The sequence below is a fragment of the Amphibalanus amphitrite genome, unplaced genomic scaffold (assembly GCF_019059575.1).
Source record: "Amphibalanus amphitrite isolate SeventyFive unplaced genomic scaffold, NRLGWU_Aamphi_draft 000398F_arrow, whole genome shotgun sequence".
NCBI lineage: Eukaryota > Metazoa > Arthropoda > Thecostraca > Balanomorpha > Balanidae > Amphibalanus > Amphibalanus amphitrite.
Window position 1 is genome coordinate 255971 of NW_024881892.1, and position 25382 is coordinate 281352.

A 25382-nucleotide genomic window follows, 5' to 3' on the forward strand; every position below is an offset into this window, starting at 1 on the left:
CCACCGCGATCGTGGCACGGTCACCGAAGGTGGCGGCGCCGGTCGCGCCCACCGCGACCGTGATTTTCTCACAGTCGCAGCGATTGCATTGAGCATTAAATGACGAAAATATGTTTACCCTGCCCATAGTGTTTACCCCCTACCAGATTCTTACAGATAAGGTTGGGACGCTAGTCACGTGATCCTTTTTCTGCTTTTCCCAACCCTACCCACGATTTTCATAAGCCTTGATTTATTCCTTGCACAGAGGCGTTGTAGTTATTGTATATACAAAAACTAATTCAATGTTATTTGAAATTAATAAACACATTTTTACTTGCCATCTCAAGCAAAAGTTAATTTATTCGCGTTTCATTAATTTAATCAGCTGGCAACCATCACCCATCGTCCTCGATGTAGTCGAACATGGCGCACTCAGATAGTGTTCGAAATTTGTGACGCTCGCTTGTTGCTATGGCGACCGGGCAGAACCTATGATTTTCATTTGTCATCAAGTGCTTGCGGAGCTGCCGCTCACACTTTTGAACAGTCTTTATGCGTCAGTTTGTTTGACGCGTCATATCTGAAACATGTTTCGTGAGGCTCCAAAACCATTCAATTCATCTCCTTCAAAAGAAGCTTTTGTAACATTTCCGATATATTTTTTGGGCCTAAATGCTAGCTCCATTCATCTTATCTTGCGTGAGGATAGTCATCACTCGGGGACCAGTCGTTGAAAGCAAGGAACAACGACGAGGAGAAGGTCTTGTAAAAAGTCGCAGCGTTTGCATTGAGCATTAAATGACGAAAATATTTTACCCCCTTCCGCCTCAGGCGGTCACGTGCCGCCTAAACCATATACCCTGGCCTAAACCAAGGCCTAAACCATGCCTAAACCTGGCGCATTTTGTCTTAACTTTGTTTCACTGAACCTTTATTTTTACTGCTGAAGCTCAAGGTGCAGTATAGTAAGTGACATCTCCATTTGACTATTGACTTTGATATGTTCCCGAATGGTCACCAAATTCAGTGGAAGGCATTTCATTTTTATTTTTTATTTTGGCAGTTACCTTCTCTGGCATATTCTGATTTATTTCAAAAATGGATACAATGATGATTGACATTTTCCATTCTTGCAACTTGCATCAACATGAAAATTGAAATCATGCTAAACAGCAATGCATGAGAAAAAGAAAGTTGGTGAATTTTGGGAAGTTGATCATTTTGGCTTTTTTTGATGAGTGTACGGCTCTCGCGAGATTTAGCGGTAGGTTTTGCCCTTTTACATTTCCGGCTAAATCTCAGAAACAAATCGATCTACGATTTAGCCATTTTATACAATAACGGCAGGCAGAAATGCTGTAGTTGATATGCCAATGATGTCGCCTTGTTTTCACCACTTTTACTTGCTTGTATGGCTTTGGGGTTATGCCTGTTACATTGTGGTAAATGTTAAGATGAAGTCCAAATAAAAAAACATAATTTAACCTGACCTAACCTCATCTACTAACCTACCAAACAATCTAGGTACTAACCTAAAACCTACATCCCTCCAGTGACCAGTTCAACTACCAACGTCCAACCTGCAACCTACCAACCTACAGTATATGTGTAGATGAAGTACAGTTGGTACCTATATCGGTAGGTCTAGGTTGTAGGTTTTAGGTTTAAGGTTGGTAGCTGTTGTAAGCTTGTGGCCTGTAGGTTTTAGGCACATTTTAGGTTGGTAGGTTTAAGGTTGTAGCTCAGTAGGTAAGGTTAGGTCAGGTTAGATTATGCTTTTATCTTCAGCGTGCTTCATCTACACATTTACTGGTTGTTATGAATTTTTATTCTGGTTTGAAAACAGCCATACAAAGATTTTCTCCTGAATCTGAATCAATTTGTATCAATAGGAGGAAAATATTTTGTTTTGTATGGTTTTTACATTTTTAAATCCTTAATTTTAAATTTAGTGTTTTGGAGTGTTACTGTGCAAAAACTTTCATTTTTTCATAAAGCTGTTGATCTTTCTTATAACACAAGGAAAATAATGCATTTTCATATAATCTAATTGGTTCTGTTGGAGCCTGTGAGGGTCACATGCCCCAACTAAACCAAATGACCCCCTGGATCTGTCATTGGTAAATATTGGCATGTTAGTAGGCATGGGCTGTTCCATGATGACCTGAGACCAAAAGTAGCAGCATCAATATGTCTGTTCTTTTTATCCTAATAACCATTTTTGGCTATCATCTTACTTTTGCGATTTTGTTCTGTTTGTATCTTTTAAGTATCTGATTCCACAAGGAATTGAATTGGGTATCATGAATGTCTCTCAAAAATGTTATGACATTGGCATTTGCTTTTCTTGGTATTGATTTATCTCAGTAGCAATGAATCTGTCTGGATAATGACAATGAACAATAACAGTGAATTGGTACAATTATGAAATATTCACTGCTGTTTGAATGTAATAGACACACTACTATACTCTGTTTGTAGAATGCAGTCTCTGCAGAGTTCATGCTATCTATTAATCAGTTGCATGTTGATATCTTTGCCTAATTTGTATTTACAATTTCCTACTTTCTTTTCAGTTGACTGCAAATCTGAAGTCATGACAGCACTCAGCTCCAAAAAGTCCTTAAGCTTTGTTTATCACAGTAAGGGAGTGAGCGGCAGCAATGGAGGTGTGTCCAGCTGAGCCGCCAGCGCCGCCCGGCGTCCGTGGGAAGCAGACGTACTCAGCGATCCATGGGGAGCGGCCGGGGTCCCCGACACCAGTCTGCCCGCCGGCGGCCGGTGTGACGCTCCGCCGCGATGCTCACGTCGTGGGGCAGGGTGACGCTGCTGGTCGGGGCGCTGGTGTCGCCGCGAAAGACCGTCTGGGAGTGCAAGAACGAGCTCTGGGTGCGCCACGACGCCCTCTGGGTGCCGCAGGGGGACGGCTGGACGCGCCGCAACGGCCTGTGGACACGCGAGAACGGCAACTGGGTGCGCAAGCAGCAGTGCTGGCGCCGCCAGGAGGACGGCCACTGGACGCGCGACCTGGAGACGTGGCGGCGCGCCGAGCAGACGGGCGTGTAGTGCCGCGACACTGGCGCTCCGAGTCGGACTTGGCCGGCTCCTCGGAGGGCGCCGAGCCGCCCGCCGACAGCGACTCGGACTCGGAGGCGGTCGGGGCGCGGCAGCGACAACCGTGGCGCAGCGAGACTCACCTGGCGCCGGCGGCCGGCCGCGGCACCCTGTCGCAGCGGCACCGCAGCCAGCCGTGTCTGCTGGCGGCGCGGCCCGACTACAGCGCAGTGTCCAGTCGCGTGGCCGCCTACATCCAGCGGCGCCGACAGCAGGACCGGGCCGCGCGGGCGCGCCGCCGCCGCGACTCGGACCGTTCACCCGACCCGGCGGCGGACGCCGAGCCGGATGTATCCGCGGGCGGCGCCGAGGCCGGCGACACGGCCACGCCGGCCGCAGACTGTCGGGCGCTGGCCGAACGGCTGGCGGCCGAGCGGGCCGAGCGGAAGGAGCGCGAAAGGCAGCTCGAGCAGCTGCAGAGTCAGTACGAGCAGCTGGTGACCAAGTACGCCGAGGCCGAGACGTACATCGACAGGATGAGGTTCCAGCGGCCCATGGGCGCAGGGCGGCCTGGCAGCCAGGCGCCGAGACCGTCCTTTCACGCCAGTGACGGCTGGGAAGTCCATGATGGAAAGATGATTATGATCTCGCCCAATGAAACGCACACTAGTCAGAGTTCTCGGTTCTCCCGGCTCAGCGGTGTCAAGAGTGCAATTTTGAGACGGCACAGCGATGAGGAGTCTAGTTTTCTGAGATTTGTCAAGTCGAAGAAGGAATTGTTCCCAGAGGGTGTGGGATCAAAGGACTCTAGTTTTTCTGAGCGTGGTAGTGTTGATTTAAACGATAGTGTGAAGAATCTCGTTGAGGAAGGCCACCTTTATCACATGGTAAGTTATCCCTTTCTGGCTTTCCGTGAATGACCGACGTGAGACTAAAAAGATTGCTGTTGTCACGATTCCTGATCTGTGTCGCGGTATTTACCATATCAACTCCTTTGATAGCGTCAGTTACTCATAGTTCATCGTCTTGGAAAAATGTACTGTTTCCGTGTTTACCATATGTCTGAGAATCGTGCTCACTTACAATAGGCTTAGGCTCAAAAAAGATTATTGTGACAGCCTGATGCGAACTATTTTAGGACTCAATGCTAGCCTTGTAAGGACGGTTATATAAAGGTGGACGGTTATAGTGAGAGATGATGTTAGCGATAGGTTATATAACTTATACAGCCACCTGCTTCACGCAGCACAGAATACCCACCGTGCGGTTTTGACGCGTGCCGTCCGTTGCAGCGCTGTTCGCCGGTGTCTGTCTCCGGATGTGTGCTGGGCGGCGAGCGGTCTCCGTCAGCTGAGCTCCGGGCCGCACCTGCCGGCTGGGGGCCCACCTCGGCTCCGCCTGTCCTGCCCCAGTACCACAGTCGGCACCGCCACCCGTCCCAGGCACTGGACTCCGGAGACGACGACCGGACCGGGAGATATCGGCGAGAGGGAGAGGGGACGGGAGAGACGGGACGCGTGCAGAGCGGCGAGGAGGGAGAGGGAGAGGAAAAGGAGGTGAGGGAACGAGAGAAGCAGGTACGGAGGTCTTCGGGATCAAAGAAAGGAAGAGGAAGCACAGGGTCCTCAGCGCATAATCGGGCTGTGAAGGCAGATGTCCGTGATGAGAAGTGGCACTTTGAGAATGGCGTGAGTATTCGTGTAGGAAGTCGATCACGTGGTTCTTCATCGGAGGACTTGCATCGGTCACGTGGAGAGTATGAAGGTCATGCTGAGCAGTCACATGACCTGTCGGCGGAACATCATCACCGGTCACGTGATTCCCCATCTCTGAATCTGAACGAGTCACGTGACCATTCCATAGAGAAAGAACTGAGTTCACAGGATTCCGAGCCATCACCCTCGTCCGTGTCATCACGTGACCCTTCGCCGGAGCAGCGGCATTCGTCACGTGACTCGGACATGGTCAGTCCAGAACCGAGACCGAACAAGATGCACGGGTCAAAATCGCACAAGCATCACTGTCTTTCCAACTCGGCCGAGGAAAACTCTGTGGGGAGCCGCCAGTCGTCGAGTGACCGTAAAAGGAAGACGCGCTCACTGTCACATGATATTGTGCCGAGTCCCCGTCCCCAACCCCGCGTATCGTCTCCAAGAGACTCCCGTTCATCTCTGATCTCAGAGCACTATGCTCCGTCCGTGTCGCGGATCTCAGAGCACAACAATCCGTCCGTGTCGCTCACCGCTTCCCGGGCTTCTCGATCTCATATCTCTGACGGCAGTGAATCACCAAGACACAGTGACAGACACGCCAAGCGCCGTCCGATGTCGAGCTCTCTGTCCCGCCTCTATCGCCGTCGGCGCCGCCGCTCCTCCTCCGAGCCTGGCTTCCGCGGCGCGTCCCACACCTCCACCGACACAGCCGCGGCAGTTCAGCCCGCGTCCAAAGACCCTCCGGCGTCCCGTGACCGCTTGCAGGGCGTGCTGAGTGTGCTGGCCTCACAGGTGGAGGTGATTCAGGCGATGGTGGCACACCGCGGCCGGTCCAGCCGCACGGCGCGCCGCTGCCGCAGCCTGTCGCGCAGGATCTCACGGAATAGGGTGTCTGTCTCACCAGGAGGAGTGTTAGACCGCGCGGAGGTAGTGGGTGTGCCCGTGACGAGGAGGGTGACGAGCAAAGGGCGTTATGAAGGAGAGGATGCCGGGTGTGAGCGGTCAGAATCTGTCGGCAGAAGAGTCGTGGACTGGTCAGGTGGATGTACTGCGGTGGACTGGACGGGTGGACAGTCGGTGGTGGATAGGACAGGTGGACGCGGCGAGGGCGAGACGCCGACCGGTCGGAGGAGTAACAAGAGCGCCGTTGAGCCGGCTCGGAGCTGTGCTAAGGCGGCTGCCTGCCGTGAAGAGCGATCTCAGTCTCCTAGTCGGTGTGCTGGTCAGAACGGCGGTGATCCGGCGCCTCAGGAGCTGCCAGTACGACGACGCCACCCTGCCGGTGTCGGCTCGGTACCGGAGGGGGACCTCGCCCTGGGCCGACTCTCCCCTCACAGCGTCAGTGACGGCGGAGTGCCGCCACAGGACGGGCGCGCAGAGCCCTCTGCCGGCACGGGCGGCGCTGCCGAGCGGTGTGTGGCGCCCCCTGCTGGCTGTCAGCCGGGCGGCTTCCGGGGGTCGGCGTCTGCCGAGGGGGACGCTCAGAGGACAGCCGTGCCGCCCCTGCCGCTGTCTGAGCTGGAGTCGGAGCACGGAGACGGAGCCGGCTCTTACTGCAGCCTGATGTCGCCGCGCACAGTCAGCCCGACCAGGAAGGTAGGTGGGACGGGGATGATTGGGCTGTAGTGTATCTGACACAATAGTTGCATCTATCCTGCTAGCCCATAGTTGCCGTCAGATACTTGATCTCTTTGAGAACTGAATATCGCCTGTGCTTGTCAGGATATTAGTGAGCTATGATGCTTAGTGGACGTATCATCAATATGAAAGGCGTAGGCGAAGAGCTTTTATTATGGCACAGCGAGGCATGGCCTGTGTTTTCCCTACAACCTTGGCACCATTCCGTGACGGTTCTGTCTGTGGTCGGTCAGGTGGAGCAGTGGCGGGCGCGGCTGGCAGAGGTGTCCCCGGAGCCCCCTCCTGACGGGCGGCCGGCCGCCGGCGAGCCCACACCCTGCCGGCCCGGTCCCGAGCTGCGGCGGCTGGCCGGAGCCGTGCGCGGTCTCCAGCGTCAGATGAGCGGCTTCTGCCGACTGGTGGACGAGCTGCGCACGCCAGTGACGCCCGTCACTCCCGTCACGCCCGGGTCTCCCGGCTCCTCGGAGGCGAGCGGCGCGCGCCGGCGGCGCCGCTACCTGCGCGAGCGGCGCGGCCTCCAGCTGCCGCTGCTGCCCGACAAGCCGGCGCCGCTGGCCGCCGAGCCGGCTCGCCTGCAGTGCTCGGCGCCGCCGCCGGCCCGCCGCTGGGACATCCGCCGGCCGGCACCGCGCCGCGCTGCCAGCTGCGAGCGGGCCGTGCAGACGGAGACGGAGGCGGCGGCGCCGACGGCGTGTCAGCCGCGGTGAGAGAGGGTGCGAGAGGGAGAGAAGGATGAGGAAGGGAGAGAGAATGGAGTATCGGAGCGGTGTCACTGACCCCAAAGGATGCCGTCAGCAGCAGTCATTATAACACCGCTGTTGGAGCTGACGGTAAAATTGAGTGTTTATTCTGTCACCTAGCAACGCTGTGGTAATATCATTATCCCCTCCTTCCGCGTGTAATTCCCTCTGAGTGTGTCGCGACTCCCGTGTCACACAGTCGACCATGTGATACTGACACTCCTGTCTTTGTTTTCCGCAGTCCAGCGGCGGTCTCCCGTAGTGACGGGGAGCTCACATCGGCCACGGCCTCCGCTAAGGTGCGTATGTACGGCTGACTGATAAAGTATGTGAGGGAGGCGGTGGAACGCTGTTCCGCCAGCTGTCTGTGTAACTATTGACTCGCTATCAGACGAGATTATCATCGAGTGCTCTCAGCGACGCCGGGCTGTCCAGATGCTACAATACCACGCTTGTGAGATTGCTGCTACGTGGGAACAGTCTGCCCACTGCTTCGCTTGTTTTGATTTTAAGTCAAGCTTCCTGTTTCATTTGTTCTTCATGTCAAGCCTAATGTTGCGTCGCTTTCTATGTATGGCCCTTCCCCCTATCAGCCGTCCGAAATCCCGGCTGACCGCCTTGCGCCGTGTGTTCGGCAGCAGTACCGAGACGTTCTCGCCCCGTGGGACCGGGCCAGCCTGCTCGCCAGAGAGGTGAACCTGCGCTCGCGCTGTATCCTGGAGGGCGTGATCCGCTCTACCGCCTGCTGAACGCACACAGGCGTGCCCACAGGCGCAGCGACCAACACCGCCCGCTGCAGCACTGCCTCCAACGCAGATACGTGCCATTCCCATATGCATTCCGTGGGTCAGTATTTTATTTTGCAGCTCATGCTCACCATAGCGATATTCTAGTCTCTCAAACGTTTGATCTCATAGTATTGGAATGTTCAGGGTCGAAGGCGTCAAGTTTTCGTAAGCCCAGTGTTGAAAGATGTTCTGAAGTCTTATTTATTTATGTTATGGAACGGAGAAATATACTGTGCGATTGCTCAATGGTTTCCGTGTGGTCGATGCTGGTCGGTATCTGTATGTAGGCCAGGACGGGCCGGGAGCCATGACACCCGCTCCCAGCGTCGCACGCTATTCTGATTTACACCCAGCCTTCTTACCCGGCACGCCAGCTAGTGATTACGGGACCACATCCTGGCGTTCTTAGTACGGTAAATGGCCGGCAGGTGGCCAGGGTCGAGCATCGACCTTGTTTTTGCCGTCTGGTGAGTGGTGTTGCATATGCAGCTGGTATGGCCAGCTGTTTGTTATTATGTAGTTTGCCACCCTTCCCCTCCAGCCCTCTCCGGCGGTGTGTGTAACCTCCCCTCCCGTCCCGTCCTGTCCCTCGCGGCCAGAAGCCGTCTGTACGGCCGGGCTCTGCAAACAAAGTATGGTTCACGCTGCAAGATCGGTTTATTATCGCTGCAGACAGTGCGTTGCACGGTGTAGTTTTCCACTCGCTAGGCGCCGTATCAATCCATACAGCCGCACAGACCGCCCTACTTCGAACGGCTATTGTAACCAAGATTACTTTACTTATACTGGAAATCATTTTCCGACACAACTGGAGTCCCATGAAAGCGCAGACGGCACTGCTAACGTTTCTCGGCACTGTTGCGATACATGCGTCTGTCTTCACTGCTAATTGTCCACAGCCAACAGCTCACTCAAACAGAGACAAGAGGTCTTCTAAATGGTTCGAGATACGGAAAGTTTATCGGATTGCTTTCGTAACAAGCGACCGTGTCACGTGTCTCAATGCCGGCCGTCGTGTCTATTTAGGTAGCGTCGCTACGTTGCACAGCCCTTGCTCCTTGCTCAATGCTCCTGTTAGTGTTTATATCGTCACTGGGGTGAGAGGATAAGGGGAACGGGGTGATCATATGATCTGACCGAGAAGGGACGACACCGAGATCGGCATCCACCTTTTGCCGCCCTCTGCGGAGATTAGGCAGCGGGGTCGCCGGCGCCGTCCAGCCTCACCACACAGTCGGTGCCGGGGTACTCGGGCAGCCGCATGTCGTACTTCTCGGCCAGCGCCGTCGGCACGAAGCGGCCACCCAGGTAGTGCGCGCCGCTGAAGTGTTTGGCGCACACTTTGGGCGCCGTCAGGGAGACGAGCAGCGCGGGGCGGAGTGCCTCGGGGCCGTCCGGGCCGTTCTCGACGTGCCAGCCGGACGGCACGTCCACGCTACAGACGGGTACTTTGGCCTCCGCCAGCACCCGCAGCGCCGGCGCCAGAGTGTCGCGCACCGGCGGCCGGAAGCTGAATCCGAACAGGGCGTCCACCATGATCTGGAAGTCGGCGACATCCGCCGGCGGGGCGTCCAGTACCTGAACGCCGTCCCGCCGGCACTGGTGCGCCAGCCGCGAGTACAGCGGCACCTCCTTCTGCACCGGGTACAGCACGGTCGGCGCGAACCCGAACAGCCGCAGGTGGCGGGCGCACACCAGGCCGTCGCCGCCGTTATTCCCCGGCCCGCACACGACGAGCACGCGCGGCGCCGGCGCGGCGCGCGCCGGCGGGTAGTGGCGGGCCACGGCCGTGGCGCAGCTGAGACCGGCCAGCTCCATCAGCTGGTCCACCGAGAACTGGTACTCGTTGAAGAGCTCCTGGTCAACGGCCGTGGCCTCCTGCTGGGTCAGGTGGCGCACGGTGCTCGGCCGACGGGCGGTCATCGTCAGAGGTCGGCGCGCCGCATACGTCTGCGGCACAGCGGAGGAGCAGCGGCCGGTCAGCGCCACGCGCAAAGCCAGACCGAGCAGAGCGCGCATACCGCCTGCGGGCAGGTCACGGGCCACACCTCAGGGGACGGTGGGGGAGGGACAGGGCACACGAAAGGGGCGGTACCTGGGACGGCGACACCTCGGGGTACGAGGTTCGGTGAGGAGGGACAGGGTGGACAAAGGGGCGGGACGAGCCTAGCGTGGTTAGCTGACGCGAGGACAGATTGCAAAATGTGAGGCTGTGGGCTATCGATCTTATGCCATCTGCAGAACAGTGCCGAGTTGTTGACAGATGTCATCAATCGATAGGATCGATTGCCGATCGATAGCAGTGTCAAGCTCCCAACACAGTCAACGTTAAACCAAGCATACCCCGTCCCGGTGAAAATCACGTCTCCGTTTATGGCCTACTCTTCTGCATTACCTATAATTTAGACGGTTCATTTAGAATTTAGACGGTATATGGGTTAACCAATGACCAGCACATGATCGTCAGTAAGCACCGCTTGTACAATGCATCGATGCAATGTTGGCGATGCAGGCAGTCCAGATATTTCCGCCTCTGGTCTGGTCCGGTCTGGTCCGGTCCGGATCATATTGACCCTATACAACCACCAAACGCTAGGTGAGCTTGGCGGTCAAATGTATCACTATCAATGATTCAGTGTGTTGTCGGCCGACTGTCAGCAGCCGTGAACTGTTGCTAGCCAGCCGGCGGGTCCACCACCGCGCAAGACCCGGCCGACATGTGTCGGTCTATACCGGCTCGACAATGAAGTCTGACGGTGTCTTGACTTTACCTTCGCCTGCATAATTGTAGGACTAGGAATATGTTCCGCTGTACTTTCGTTCGTTCGTTACGTGGGATCGAAAAACACGCTACTCTCAAGAGCGGGGCCTCGCCTACCTACCGACCGAAGTATGATACCATCGGACCATACTATTCCAGCACCTGAGCTCTGTCTGGGTCACTATTTTGCACCTCCACTGGGCCTACGGGGCCAATAATCCGGTTAGGGCCAGCTACCGGCGGCCGACAGCCCGGGCTCTGACGTCACGCACCGCCGGCTGACGCAACCGGGGGTGTGTGTCGGACGCGGCCGGCCCGATAGGCGCCGAGCCCTCCAGAGAGGCGGCGAGGTGACCAGCCGAGGCTGCACCGCCCCGAGCGCCGGCCACCACTGTCGGGAATGTCGGCCGCGCCGAACCGCGCCGGCGAAAGGGAGAGCGTTGACCCCACCTGACCAGACTGAACCAGCGAAAGGGTATCATGCAAGGCGGTTGTGGGAACAGAGAAGCGAATAACTCCCGGGGAATGAATTCACGCGGAACGATATGCCATGAAACGGAAATCACAGTCCGCGGTGGGAATGAGAATGTCTGAGATCACGGACATCTTTCCGAACTAGCCACGAATTATCTTATCTAACCGTTCATCAGTAGTCACATAACTATAAATAGGGCAGTGGCGCAGCCAGGATTTCATTTCGGGGGGGTCATCGCCTCCAAAGCGGGCCCCCTAGTGTGCGGGCCCCCCACCCATTTTTCAGAATCTCTCCATATTTCATACACATTCTGCTGAGCGGGCCCCCTTTACCTGCACGATAACCCTGAGCGAGTTTGAATCAGAACATTTGGATAGAACAATAGCTCGGTAATCACCCGGTGTTCAATTTTTGCGCAAATTGACCACGACAAAAATATGTTCTATGACGTAAAAATTCGTATCTTTCGAGGCCGAAATGTGCCTCTTCCGCAATATGCATAGCATATATGCAATCGGAACTGTTGCCTGCTTCCGTCGGACAATATTTAACTAGTCCCATGTGCCTGTTCTATGTCAGCTATTGGCTGCTGTAGTAAATTGTGCCTTTACTCTTCTTCATTACGTGAATTCGCTCACAAGAATTTTTAACCCTCGCGGCACAGAGGGGAAGGGTCTGATGCCTGATGCAACCCCCCTAAAGTTTTTTTTTCGCAAATAACTCGCGTAAAAAGCGGCTGATCGCGACGTAACTTTCAGTACCCTCGCGTTTATCAATTTTACACCTACCCTAGAAATTTCATGACTCTGGCCCAAATGACCTAAAGGTCAATTCAAGGTCAAATTCCGATCTAAAGGTCGGAAAGTAGGCGAAAGCTGGCCGACTGTCCGAGACCATGTTTGGCCAGAATCGCGGTTCGGCGTATGCCGGCTCGCATTAGCGGCGCGTTTGCAGTCCTTTCGTGGTTTCAAGCGTTCAAACATGTGATTTGATGTTGCTCCCATGCATAAGGGTGGATGTCAATGTCACCTGAAGGTCAGGTCAAGAGAAACGTACCGCCTCTCATGGAAAAATTATGAAAAGCTAATTGATCAAAAACAAGGTGGAACAAATCGCTGAAGAAAATGACATTTGTTCATGACTTACCTACTTAATTACACGGGTTTTGCTGCATAAACTGGTACGTTTGACAATTGAAAATGGCATAGTTGAAAAGAGCATGCAATTTTGTCCAAGATCCATTCATCGCTTTTGCATGAAGAGCAACAATATTCTTAAAAATATTAACATTTCAAACCTCTACATAGTAATTCATCGATGGCCTCCATTTTTCAATAGGTAGCCTACGTCAACCTATGCTATAAAATATACTTAGCATGTTCTATAGTAGAACGCATGGTTATCAGTTATCACTAGACACGAGCACCTCTATCATTGTCTCCGATGTTTCTTGTCCTTGGTTAACAAAACATACTGTACTGTAGGTACTGTACTGTACTGTACTGTACCTCGATGCGATGGATATTTTTTTCCCAAACCAAAATACTTTGCCGTCAAAAGGCAATCGACCGAAATGGATGCATAACCCACGGACACAAGACCAACCAAACGCCCACCGATCGAAAATACCCCTTGTTCGCGTTGCGGAGCAAGCGGGTCACCCTAGGGGGCCCCATTCACCCGAGGGCCCGGGTCCTATCCACACGGGGGCCCGAGCCCTATCCACACGGGGGCCCGGGCCACGTCTGACCTGGGCTCCGGGCCCCATCCACCCGGGGCTCCGGGGCCCGTCCACCAGGGGGGGGGGGGCGAGCCCCATCCACCCGGGGCCCGGGCCCCATCCACCCGGGGGTCCGGGCCCCGTCCACCCAGGGGCCCGGACCCCATCCACCCAGGGGGCCAGGGCCCGTTCTCCCAAGGGCCCGGGCCCCATCCACCCAGGGGGCCAGGGCCCGTTCTCCCAAGGGCCCGGGCCCCATCCACCCGGGAATCCGGGCCCCGTCCACCCAGGGCTCGGGGTCCGTTCTCCCGGGGCCCGGGCCCCATCCACCCAGGGGGCCCGGGCGGCGGGCCCGTTCTCCTGGGGGCCCGGGCCCGTTCTCCCGGGGCCCGGGCCCATCCACCGGGGGTCCCGGGCCCCATCCACCAGGGGGCCCGCACCCGTTCTCCCGGGGTCCCGGGCCCCATCCACCCGGGGCCCGGGCCTCATCCACCCAGGAGGCCAGGGGGCGTTCTCCTGGGGGCCCGGGCCCGTTCTCCCGGGGGCCCGGGCCCATCCACCGGGAGCCCCAGGCCCCATCCATCCGGGGGCCCGGGCCCGTTCTCCCGGGGGCTCAGGTCCCGTCCATCCGGGGCTCGGGGCCCGTTCTCCCGGGGACCCGGACCCATCCGCCGGGGGCCCCGGACCCCATCCATCGGGGGTTCGGGCCCAGTCCACCCGGGGGCCCGGACCCATCCACGGGGGCCCGGGTCCCATCCACCCAGGGGGCCCGGGCCCGTTCTCCCGGGGGCCCGGGCCCCATCCACCTGGAGCCCCAGGCCGACCCCTCACCCGTGGTGTCCCAGTAGGCATTTCTCGAAGCGGGCTCGTCCAATTAGATTGCGACCTCTCTCCTCTCTCTCTCTCTCTCTCTCTCTCTCTCTCTCTCTCTCTCTCTCTCTCTCTCTCTCTCTCTCTCTCTCTCTCTCTCTCTCTCTCTCTCTCTCTCTCTCTCTCTCTCTCTCTCTCTCTCTCTCTCTCTCTCTCTCTCTCTCTCTCTCTTTCTCTCTCTCTTTCTCGAGCGGGCCCCCGACAGAAATTTCGGGGGGGTCAGCTGACCCTCTGACCCCCCCCCCTGGCTGCGCCACTGAAATAGGGTGAATCGACACTGGGTGAATGGAGTGAATTTTGGGAAATGCTGATCGGAGATGCCCGCATCCACATTGCACATCAACCCGTGGGGGTCGAGAGTTGATGAGCTATTGGACATCGAGGCGTACAGAACGTAGCTATCGGTAATGCAGTCACAATTACAACGTGAGCCGTAACCTCACATTATTTCGCTGAAATTGATCCAATATCGTTCATAGGCGGCGATCGTAAGCTATTCTCCTGCGGGGTGGGCGCAAACGCACATTTTCAAGAAATCAGATATATTTTTACACGACTGCGTCTTGGTCACAGGAAGAGACGTAACGTTTTTAAGCACCGTTCTGGTCTTGTCATGATCTAGGCGCCCATAAGATGTTACAAAAACAATGCAGATGACTCAGCCTAGGTGAAACCATGGATGAAGTAGTACCTGGATCGGCAACTCCTCGATGTTTGTGACCACCGCTAGGTGGCAGTGGTGTCGAGCGCTAAGGACGCGGGGGCAGGGGGGTTCGCTCCCGTGCCTTCAGCATTACGAAAAATGGCAACAGCCCGTGAGCAGCATCAGCGCTCACGCACATGTTCAAGGAAAACAACATGTAATTAGCTGCTGACGACGGCCCTCTCCACCAATCAGCGCTCGGTAACTCGAGCGCTGATTGGCTGGTAGCAAACGCGTCATATGTGGGTCTCATTTTTTGCTATCAGTGAACGCGTTATTTAATACACAGTGGCCTATGGAGAATGGCACGCGGAATTGAAGGTCAGTGTTTTATTGTTTCATACATGCGAATGGGGGTATTTGAGTGGCATTTGACACCATTTTCGAAATCTACAGTGAATTTCTGATCGACTCATGTATATATTTTTATGAATTTGACAGTATTAGTGCTACATAGTCGGTGTTTTATGTTGGTGTTGTTTCTCTCGACCTTTGTCTTGGACTTTAATCATATCTTTTCTCGAAAGTGCTTGCCATAACCAGGTCTAAACTGTATCTGTATAAAGGGAATATGTGTTGAATATGAGGGGAAAGTAGTAATGACCATTCTGCCTATCAAACTGCCAGAAGGTGTGCTTGTAAGGTGATTGAAACTGCAGTACGGGTTGCAGATGTGGGTTTGACATCAGCATTGTTGTTGTAACCCCACTTGCTCTAATAAAATGGCAACATGGGGTTATGTACTCACTATTGCACAGCCTGGTATCAAGCTGGTTGATATGTGGAGGATAATGAAAGCATAAAAGAATAGGAGCGTTGCGTCTTGTGACTTATGTTGTCATTTTAAATCAAATGATTGTGATTGTAACTTTTACTTCAATTATTATTGCAAGTTTTGACCTTTTTAATCATCAAATTTTATGTGTACCAATTTCATATGCCTGTGTAATGTCTGTGCGGCTTTGTGCAGTGTGCATGTCTTGAAACAAACCAATTTATTTTGTACCTTTTTGTACTTCAACAAATGTATGTCAAAGGACAAAAATGTCATGTCTATTATCATTGACACTACTACAGCTAACCCTGCCTGTATTCCTATCTTTCAGAGGCATTCAATTCAATCTGCTTTCCAGTGCAGTACCAAGGAGGCTGCAACTGAAACTCGCACAAAGGCAATCAAGTGTCACTTCATCAGCCTACAGTAACATCCCATCTGTAATCAAGATGTGGATGAAGGGGCATAGAAGAACAACCAGTTCAAACATGAAAAGATTGTATTTTGTTTTGGATTATTTCTTAGCATAACAGAACAGTAAACTTGCTGCTTTTTATGTTTGCCCTGTGTGCAGTTTTGAATAATTTTAACCATGAGATGCTTTTGTCAACTATTCTCTTTACATAAGCTTCCTTTGTCATGCATGTGTAATTTTGAGTTTACATGCATGATGTAGGCACATTTCCTTTGGCTTCATAGAAGTTAAAACTACTTGCAAGCTTTGGTTATGGACATTGGTGCTATATATGATGCTTTAAATGTGTCCAGTAGTTGATGAAGGGAGAAGAGAAGAGGAGTAGGACAGCTGATAGCTATTACCAAAAGTATGTGCTTGTCTGCACTTCGGGCTGTTTTACTTCCTTGAGTTAAAAAACCCTCATCTTTTGTTTCTTTCCTGTGTGCCCATTGTTTCCATGGTGCTATACATAGGGGAAAGTGGGGTAAGACGGTCAGGGTAGGTAAGACGGGCACCCCTTCTGCAGACCAAACCAATAGCGCTACGAGCAAGAAAAGTTAGGACCAGAATTGCCTTTCCCACTACACACCACCATTCAAGTCTGGTGAATTTGTGTTCAGTCGATAATCTTTTATTTTGATTTCTTTAAAACACTCATTTCATTGAAAACATCCATAATGTATTGTGCAAGCTTTTGTGTACAGCACTATAGAGTTAAAAACTCGCAATCACTTGTGGTACACTCATATGCCAACAGTGTTCATTTACGGCGGATTTGCTTTGTCTGCATCAAATTGTCCACAGCGAAAAATCGTGCTGAACTTCTGACATTGAGTTTGGGGTAAGACGGGCAACTATGAACCCAATGGGTCTGTAATGGTGAAAATATTTTTGTTGCTGTAGGAAAAAAGAAGCATTTCTAATAAGAATATGTTCGATTCCGATACTCACAGACATGTTAGCAATATTCCTTCGGCACAGTTTATTCTCGAATAATGAATGTGAAAAACGGTTCTACATGGCTTCTGAACTAGGGCCTATATAGGAGCATACGCCTTCTGCACGAATCTCGTATACTGCCATTTCCGAAGCACTTGAGACCAACGAGCGACTGTATAAATGCGGCTAATCTCGGGCATTTGTTGCGAGCTGCGCTGATCGGTGAAAGAAGCTGGCCGTCTTGCCCTACCCATGTGACCGTCTTACCCCATGGGGTGGGGTAAGACGGGTTTTTGCAAGGTTTTGCAAAAATAGCTGCAGTTTATTTGTTGAATCAGGTCTAAGTCTCATCTTCTGGCAAATGAAAGTAAAATGTCTGAAAAAGGTTTTCACCCAGTTTCCCGTTTCTATGATGTTTCTAACCGGCCGAAAAATGGCTCCAAAGTTAAGGTGCCCGTCTTACCCCACTTTCCCCTAAACGTCAAGTTTGAAGTTGGTATCCAAGTGAGCAAAATGTGTATTATTTCAGTCCGTCTTGAATCATTCGTCTTGAATTATATCCCTAGCTGACATCCTGTTATTTGTCCTGCAATGTCTGTGCCTGTGTCCGCCCTTACCTCCGGCTCCAGCCTCCAACCAGCCCTACTGAGCTCTGTCGCCGGCGCGGTGTGTCGCAACGTGCTGTTTCTCCACTCCAGCCGACAGCTGCAAGGATTCGTCCTGTGCCATGCGCCATGCGACACAGCAATTGTAAGCTGCAGGTCACATTCGGACTGATTGGCTCCGCGTATGTGCATCCGGCCGGGAGCTAGTCGATATCAGGGACGTGGGTCGGACTGTTGTGGCGGCGTGCACTGTGCTGGTTGAAGTTGTATTTCTGTTAGTGAAAAGCATTAATACATAACCGTGGCCGCAGCCCAATGTTATTGTGGATTTCAGAGGGAGTGGCCAGTCAGGAGGGCCCCATGTGGGTATGGATCCAGTGTCCAGTGGGATTGGCTAAGATTTCCGGCGATTGATAAACGTTTCTATGATAGTAAACCTATTGAGTTATGAGGGGAGGTCACGTGACGGACCTGACCTTACTAAACTCTTGTGAAAACACGACACATACGAACGGTAAGAAACCGACAACTCTTCTTTCTGCCAAGTGTCATCTTTCTCTGAAGGATTTCTTGGCACTGAGTGTTCAGAAATTGCGTTGTTTTTGGACTGTGCAGAGGCTCACGAGCGACAACATAGGTCAACAACCTGACCTACCTTAAATATGCGACTTGTACCATAAGATCCAGCTTGATCAAAAGATAGGACATGTCAAATTTCATCTCTTTATCTCAAAAGAATTTTGAGCTATCGTAAAAAACCGCCAGTGTGGCACCATATCGCCTCCGCGCGCGGTCGGAAGGTAAAAGTTCGCCGGCTCTAACTAAACAAATATTCGTCGTATCGCAAATTCATTGACGGCGTTCGAAGCGTCGTTCAATTTACTTTCGAAACATATCCTAACATTACCATTTAACTGCCTAGCGCAATCACCAACAAGCAAAAGTTCCGCGCATCCCTCCTCATACAGTGTTAGCGGAGGCCGGCCGCCGGCCGCTGGCCCACATTCGCGTCATCAGGGAATGCCGCAACTAATTTATTGTTTCCAACTTTTTTCCCGGAGCGTTCTACCTGGTTTATATAGCCTTGCGCGGGGGAGCGGGTGCTATTCAAAACAATGGTCGGCGTCGCGTCGTAGGATCGTTTGCCTTGTTTTTTGAAAAGTTAAGCCCCTTTGGAGCAGATTGGAAGGTTTCAGAAGATGGAGGAAGATGGCAAGGTAAGATTGGTAAGGTTTTTTTGTGGTTGGAGGGTCTGAGTGGCCTAAAATATGACTGTAAAGAGCGGCTGTTGACGATACTGGCGCACATTGCTTCTCGCCATATGTCGTTAAAAATCGTATAATTTCCGTAATTGAATGGTTAATCACTTATTTATATGTTTAATTTTATGTTTTTATATGTTTGTTATATGTTTGACACATCATATCTCAAGCTTATACATGCCGCTGATATAGCCATGGTTTTGCTTGTGATACAATTTCGGTCTTGGCAGCGCATGATAGGTGGTGGATGATGCATTGTTAGTTGTGAATTGCTTAAGTTTTTGTGAAGTTTTTAGTTTAGCAAAATCAGTTAGTGTGCCATTATTTTTTAAGTCAATATTTGTTCAACTATTGAAAATGGTTTCTGTTTTATATTGTGTAGTGCCAATACCTACCTATAAATTGGTCAACTGCTCACTGTTCAGACTCACTGCTCACCCATATCAGTTTCCTACGTATTTCTCTGAACGGCTGACTAGAGTGCAACACACTTCAGGAGCAGTTGACTGGCATCATGTCATTTCAGCTAATTTTTATAACCTGCTTGCCAATGCCCTGATTTCATAAATAGTTGAATGATATTGAATAAAAAAACACATTTAAATAAATCATGTTCTCAGCCTGAAAAACTGAACCATTTGACAGTAAAAAGAAAGCCTAATGGCAGCCAGTGCCATTGTCAACCACAAATGACAAAAGAGTGCCGACCCTGCTCCCTGACATCAGCTTCCTTCTTTTCTCAAAGCCAAAAGGTCCAGAGTAGTACGAAGAAGTTTGTGAGTTTCCCTCTATTGAATGATATATAACAATCACCTTTTTAGAACGAGTGCTAGCCAAACTGTGTGTAGATAGCAGATAGATTTAAGTAAGATAAAGCCATTTTAAACTATGTAAGCCTAGCAGATAAGGTGTTAAGCTTTTGGGTACTTTTGTTTGGGAGTATCTTGTCAAGGTATTATTTATTTTATTTTTTGCTAACATCATCGCAATGTAAAATACTTTTTGTGATGTTGTGGGGAAACAGTTTGCCTTGGAATGCCCTCACTCTCCATTTCATTACGGTATGCTCAGGTATCTAATTTCCCTCTCTCACTCTTCGTTTCAGATCAAAGAGATGGGTTCAGTTTCCACGGTGTGCTGACTTGAATTGGCATCCTGTGATTTGTGATGTGAATTATGATGCACGCACTCGCAGGTGCACGCCCACTGCGGACACGTGTGACGTGACGGCAGCAGGCAGCCGGGGTGTGAACTGTGAACTGGCTCGGCCGAAAATGTTTAAGGTATCACAGCGTTTGTAACTGACTAACATACCCACTACGGGCATACCCATTGAGCGGATAATGCGTTCGTGTGCATCGTGTTTGCATTTATTCCCGATATACTCTGGTGGTAGGTGTGAATGGAAACCAGCTTGGTGCTACGACACCGTTTAGTAGGCATGTGGCACGTCGTTTCTCGAAACCTACCTATCAGTCTATGCAATAATATGCATTGTATACATTGTGTGTCATCGTTCACCTTAGTTGTCATTGAACCTGTGTTAAATTCTGAACTTCAGGCCGAGACAGACTATTTCCACAGTCAGGAAATCGCATACGAGAACCTATTCAAATCCATTAAGTTGCAATAGCATCAATCGCACGCAAGGAGGTGCGTGTTATGGATGCGAGTGCGACCGGGGTTTATTTGAATAGGCTCTCGGTCTCGCACATGATTTCTGACTGCGGAAAGAATCGGTTTCAGCCTGTACTCAGTAGGCAATTCGCTCATGCGACGGCAAATATAAGTTCAATATGGAAACAGTTTTTTAACGAAACGGTGTATGGTAAGCTTATAATCCTGGAATGCTTCTTGATAGAAATTGTCAGTGGTGCAGATATTCGTTAATCGATATGACAGCATTTGTCTTGATCTTTATAAGTCAGTCAAAATGGCTGTAGCAATGATTCGGATGTTTCACGGCGGACGGCACATTTCCTCTGCGGTCTACCGACGACTGAGTTGGAATGCTCAAGCTGATCAGGGGCAACCCGAGTGATAGACAAAGTCGTTTGATCGAAGGTATTTTCAGGCAGCTGGCAGAAGGCGCCTGGCCTGGCCATGAGAGCTAACAATACGACGTGCTGAGGTAAAATCGGCCAGTCGCGCTCGGTAAACGACCCACCACACCATTCTTTCCAAAACGATACATAGTCTATGGAACCGCCCTGGACCGCTCTTCCGGAACCCGACACTGTTGGCCTATGTCAAACTTAGCCGCGGCTGGTTCAGGCCATGTAACTTGCCGGTCATTTTCGGACTTTGCTGGTATCGGCCGCTGTCTGACTGGGCGGCGGCGGCGGGCTGTCCTTAGCAGGGATCAGTCTGCTCGATAGGTGGCAGCACTTTCGGGCGGTCGCGCAATACAATGGGAATTCCGCGGAGTTGCCGATCCAGGTAGTAGGTAATCCATGGTGAAACCATTGAATGGTCGAAGAAAAACTATAAAAAGGAAGAAAAGTGACATCTGGGAGGTGGGACCCTCAGTTGAGACATGCGTAATCAAACTAGGAACTGCCCTTAGAGGGAGTGGTGGAAAAAAACACATTTGGAATCATTGATCACAGTCTCATGAAATGCGCCACGAGTATGTAAATAATGTTAAAATATACTTTTGCCACACATAAAATCGATACAAAACACAACCAGCAAACCAAGCGCAGAGGGGAATGTGAATGGAATGTGCAATATCAAAGATGCACTCCAGTAAAGCCCTTAACCAAGTATTCCGTCTCTAACCCGCTCTAAGCCGAATGCACCAATCTTGAATACCAATACAGCCAGAGGACTTCACGTCGAGCACACAGGGCCACCACCCGCTGAGTCGCTACTGGCGTCTACAACAGGTCCATATAACGGACGGCGCGACAGCTGGCGAGTTGCACTGGCGGCAGTAGGGGACAGGAGCCACCTTCGCGTCCGGAAGGCGCCTCTAGAGCTTCTCCACCCGCTGGCGAAGGTGCTCCAGCTCCTCGACGATCGGGTATGGCAGGTCCTCGCCGACCTGTTCATCCAGGTACTGCGCCACAGCCGATACCTCCTGCTGCCAGAACTCCTTGGGGATGCTGAACAGCTCCTGCATGTCCACAGCCTCCTTCAGACCCTCCAGGTTGAGCGAGCCGGGCTTGGGCACCAGGCCGATGGCCGACTCCTGGGCGCAGTCCTCTCCGTCGACACGGCGCAGCACCCAGTCGAGCACGCGCGTGTTCTCACCGAAGCCGGGCCAAAGGAATCCGCCCGTAGCCGCCTTGCGGAACCAGTTGACGTGGAAGATCTTGGGCATGGTGGCCGGCGTGCCACGCTGCTCCATCGACAGCCAGTGGGCCAGGTAGTGACCGAAGTTGTAGCCGAAGAATGGCCGCATCGCGAACGGATCGTGCATGATCACCTTGCCCTTGTGCTCGGCGGCGGCTGTCGACTCGGACCGCATCGCGGCGCCAAGGAACACGCCGTGCTGCCAGTTGAAGGCCTCGTAGACCAGGGGCACTCCCAGAGGTCGGCGGCCGCCGAACAGGATGGCCGAGATGGGCACACCCTCGGGCGACTCCCACTGCGGGTCGATGATGGGGCACTGAGCGGCCGGCGCGCAGAATCGACTGTTGGGGTGCGCGGACGGCGCTCCGCTGCCGGTCGTCCACGGATCGCCGTGCCAGTCGACGATGCCCACGGAAGTGTCCACCTCCTTCTCCAGGCCTTCCCAGTAGACGCCGCCGTCACTCGTCTTGGCGACGTTCGTGAAGAGCGTGTTGGAAAAGATGGTCTTCATCGCGATCGGGTTGGTGGCCGACGAAGTGCCCGGAGCCACGCCGAAGAAGCCGTTCTCGGGGTTGATGGCGCGGAGCACGCCCTTGTCGTCGAACTTCATCCAGGCGATGTCGTCGCCGACGCACTCCACCTTGTAGCCAGGAAGTGACGGCTGAAGCATGGCCAGGTTGGTCTTGCCGCAAGCGGACGGGAATGCGGCGGCAATGTAACGTTTGTGGCCGGCCGGGTTGGTGATGCCCAGGATCAGCATGTGCTCGGCCAGCCAGCCTTCGCGACGTGCGATCGTCGAGCCGATGCGCAGCGCGAAGCACTTCTTGCCGAGCAGTGAGTTACCGCCATAGCCGCTGCCGAAGGAGATGATCTCGTTTTTTGATGGCACGTGCGCGATGATTGTGTTCTCCGGGTTGCAGGGCCAGTTATTGATGGGCTTCTTACTGACGGGCACCGGCCGGCCAACCGAGTGCAAGCACTTGACGAAGTCGTCGTCACCAAGCGTCTCGAGGACCTTACTGCCCATCCGGGTCATGATGCGCATCGAGGCGGCCACATACGGAGAGTCGGTGAGCTCGATGCCGATCTTGCTGAGCGGGGAACCAACCGGTCCCATTGAGAACGGCACAACGTAAAGCGTGCGGCCGCGCATGCAGCCGGGGAAACGCTCGGCAACTGCATGTTCCAGCGCCTTGGGCGACATCCAGTTACCGAGCATGCCCTTGCGGCCCTTGCGCGGAATCGGCACGGTCTCGCGTTTCTCCTCTGTGACGATGAATGTCTTGGATTCGACGCGCGCCACGTCGGCCGGGTCAGTGCGGGCCAGCCAGCAGTTGTCGTACTTAGTCAGCGGCTCAAGCACGCCGCTCTCGGCCATCTGGTTCAGCAGGTTGGCGTTCTCGGCTTCCGACCCGTCACATACGTGTACCTCAGCCGGCTGGCACATACGCACCGTCCGCTCGACGAACTCACGCACCTTGGGCCGCAGCGTGTCCATCTGCCGCTGAGCCTGCTGGCTGATGGCGCGTGTCGGCGGCGGCAGTAGCGGCGAGCCCACTCGCCGCGCGCAGAGCGCCCGCGCCCCCACCAGCCGCAGCAGGTGCACCATAGTGCCGCACTGTAGGCAGAAGGACGGCAGTATGGTCGGAGCTCCACAAGCCAGCTGCCAGCAGGTGCCATAGTTCAGCAATGTGCTAGTGCACCCAGCAGAAACTATTTGAATTGATGTTGTTTATGGACTTTATCCAGCAGACCACAGAACATTTATCATTTGTATGGCCTAGTGGATATGCCATCATCCCCCAAACTTACACTGAAGCTGAGTCAGATGCAAGTCATTTGTGGTTTGAACACTTTCAGCAAAGCTAGCTCAAATGTTTGTATGAATGGATTGGCAGAGCTGGAGTCCACACAAAGCAGCGCTAGCTGTGCACTGTGCAGGCCAGGCCCCAAACCTTACAGTCTGACTCTGATCATCAGACAATGCTGGGCTGTTGAGACTACAGGGACAAAACTTATGCTAATCAAAGCTGAAAAGCTGCTTGTTGAAGCTGGACAATGGAAATGGTCCTTTCTGCTAGTGGACAAAAGTAGGTGCAGCTGCTCCTGCACAAGGCTCCTGATGAAGATGGCCTGTGGCTAAGACTAGAAGATTACCTGAGTCTCAGCCTATGCATCAAGCACCAGAGCAACTCAGACTTGAACCCAGGCTCTTGCCAGTTGCCACCAGGAGTCAGTGCTCTATCATCTGTGCTGAAGATAAAAATGGATACCTAAATCCTGATGTTATTTTAATGTAACTATTTTAGGTCAAGCTCTTTTGGACTGAAAAATGTCATTACAATGCTAGCTATGGAATGATTGGATATGATGTAGGTAGATTATAGACTGTAGTCACATTGGCCAGTGACTGCAGACAACCATGAGCTGCAACAGCAGACTATCCTAGTGGGACAAGAATGTCCTGATAAGAAAACCAGCCCAGTCTCTCAAATTGAAATGGTCACCCCAGAGATAGGACTTCCCACAACACTGGTTGTCTGGTACTTGGTAGTGGTGACTGGTGACTGCTAGCCTGGAAAGAGAGGCATGAGGGGATCAGGATGCAAATCAAGATGGGTTTGTCCTGAGAAAGGCAAAGGCAGATGATTATTTGAATGTGCTGACTACTGCCTTCAACCGCAAAATTGGGTGGATGGTGAAAACAGGGCATTTTAGTCATGTGACTATTACAAACTTCTTCCCATCTTATGCCACCCACAAAACGACTTTCACATGCTCATTTCGAGAGCCTTGATCAAATCGCCCATGGCGCCCTGTTTTCACCTTTCACCCAAAACTGCTGGGGTGTTTCAGTTTCCTCACCCAACACAGCACACCAGCACCCTGACCCTGGGCAGTGGGCATCAACATCCCAATTTGCGGGGGCTTGGAATATGAAAAGGAAAACACTGAATAGATGATTGCAATGTGAAAAGAAAATGTAACGTAGCTCTTACTTTCTGTGAAAAAAATAACACCCACCTTCAGCTATGCAGGCAAAAACAAATGACACCTGCCGCCCCGAGGCAAGCTTGAGCTTCCCTGCAAACATACACACACACAGCAGACACAAGTCTCGCTATCAAGAATTTTGAGGACCTCTCAAGGCTCTCTTTGAATCATTGTCGATTGATTTCTATTCCATCCAATAGTTTTGTTCCGTGACGTCATTTACTTTTGAGCAGCTCATTTTGATGAAAATGTTTGCATTTCTGGTATTTCTACTTACATTTTACAAGAATCCAGCAAGACTTTAGTATGTTCCAGTCTGGATGAAAAAGAATCACCGGCAAAGATTGAAATTCGAGATGCGATTAGGCTCATTTCAATCTTCTTGCTAGAAATCAGCAAATGGTTCTGGAGCTGTTTGTGTACGTCATTAGATCGTTTTCTCCTCCAGTCTGAATTTTCGAATATCAACAAATATTAGGCACGGTTCACACCACAGAAATAATGTGCAAAGAAAACTTCATGTGATGAAAGTATAAAATTTCGCAACCATTTTTTTTCTATTCTTCAAGGTTCAATTTTGAATATTTGAATGAAGATGAACAGAGTTTTT

General features: G+C 52.3%; 3 protein-coding genes and 1 long non-coding RNA gene across 8 annotated transcripts; 2 read left to right on the forward strand and 2 right to left on the reverse strand.

Moving 5' to 3' along the window:
- The first annotated feature begins 604 nt into the window (after window positions 1-604).
- LOC122390504 lies at window positions 605-8160 on the forward strand. 4 transcript variants are annotated; one of them, XM_043383517.1, is made up of 6 exons: window positions 605-623; window positions 2559-3923; window positions 4329-6344; window positions 6620-7089; window positions 7368-7425; window positions 7765-8160. In XM_043383517.1, exons 2-6 carry the CDS (start codon window positions 2646-2648, stop codon window positions 7873-7875), a joined length of 3933 nt encoding a protein of 1310 aa, XP_043239452.1. In that variant the 5' UTR covers window positions 605-623; window positions 2559-2645; the 3' UTR covers window positions 7876-8160. The 4 variants fall into 4 exon arrangements, with proteins under 4 accessions (XP_043239452.1, XP_043239451.1, XP_043239454.1 ...); XM_043383516.1 differs by lacking the exon at window positions 605-623 and adding an exon at window positions 843-947; XM_043383519.1 differs by lacking the exon at window positions 605-623 and adding an exon at window positions 843-947 and having other exon boundaries at window positions 7768-8160.
- A 945-nt stretch (window positions 8161-9105) lies between these two features.
- Window positions 9106-9933, reverse strand: LOC122390500 (NAD(P)H-hydrate epimerase-like). Its single transcript, XM_043383511.1, has one exon. The coding sequence runs from the start codon at window positions 9931-9933 to the stop codon at window positions 9106-9108; it is 828 nt and encodes a 275-aa protein (XP_043239446.1).
- Window positions 9934-14265: 4332 nt separating this feature from the next.
- On the reverse strand, window positions 14266-25368 carry LOC122390505 (phosphoenolpyruvate carboxykinase, cytosolic [GTP]-like). Of its 2 annotated transcripts, none has more exons than XM_043383521.1 (3): window positions 25050-25368; window positions 20945-23396; window positions 14266-14414 (listed from the first exon to the last, which is right to left on the reverse strand). In XM_043383521.1, exon 2 carries the CDS (start codon window positions 23385-23387, stop codon window positions 21456-21458), a length of 1932 nt encoding a protein of 643 aa, XP_043239456.1. In that variant the 5' UTR covers window positions 23388-23396; window positions 25050-25368; the 3' UTR covers window positions 14266-14414; window positions 20945-21455. The 2 variants fall into 2 exon arrangements, with proteins under 2 accessions (XP_043239456.1, XP_043239455.1); XM_043383520.1 differs by having other exon boundaries at window positions 24803-25203.
- LOC122390507 lies at window positions 18304-20074 on the forward strand. The gene is made up of 2 exons (XR_006258167.1): window positions 18304-18436; window positions 19587-20074. It is a non-coding gene; the product is annotated as an uncharacterized LOC122390507 (long non-coding RNA).
- Window positions 25369-25382: the final 14 nt, after the last annotated feature.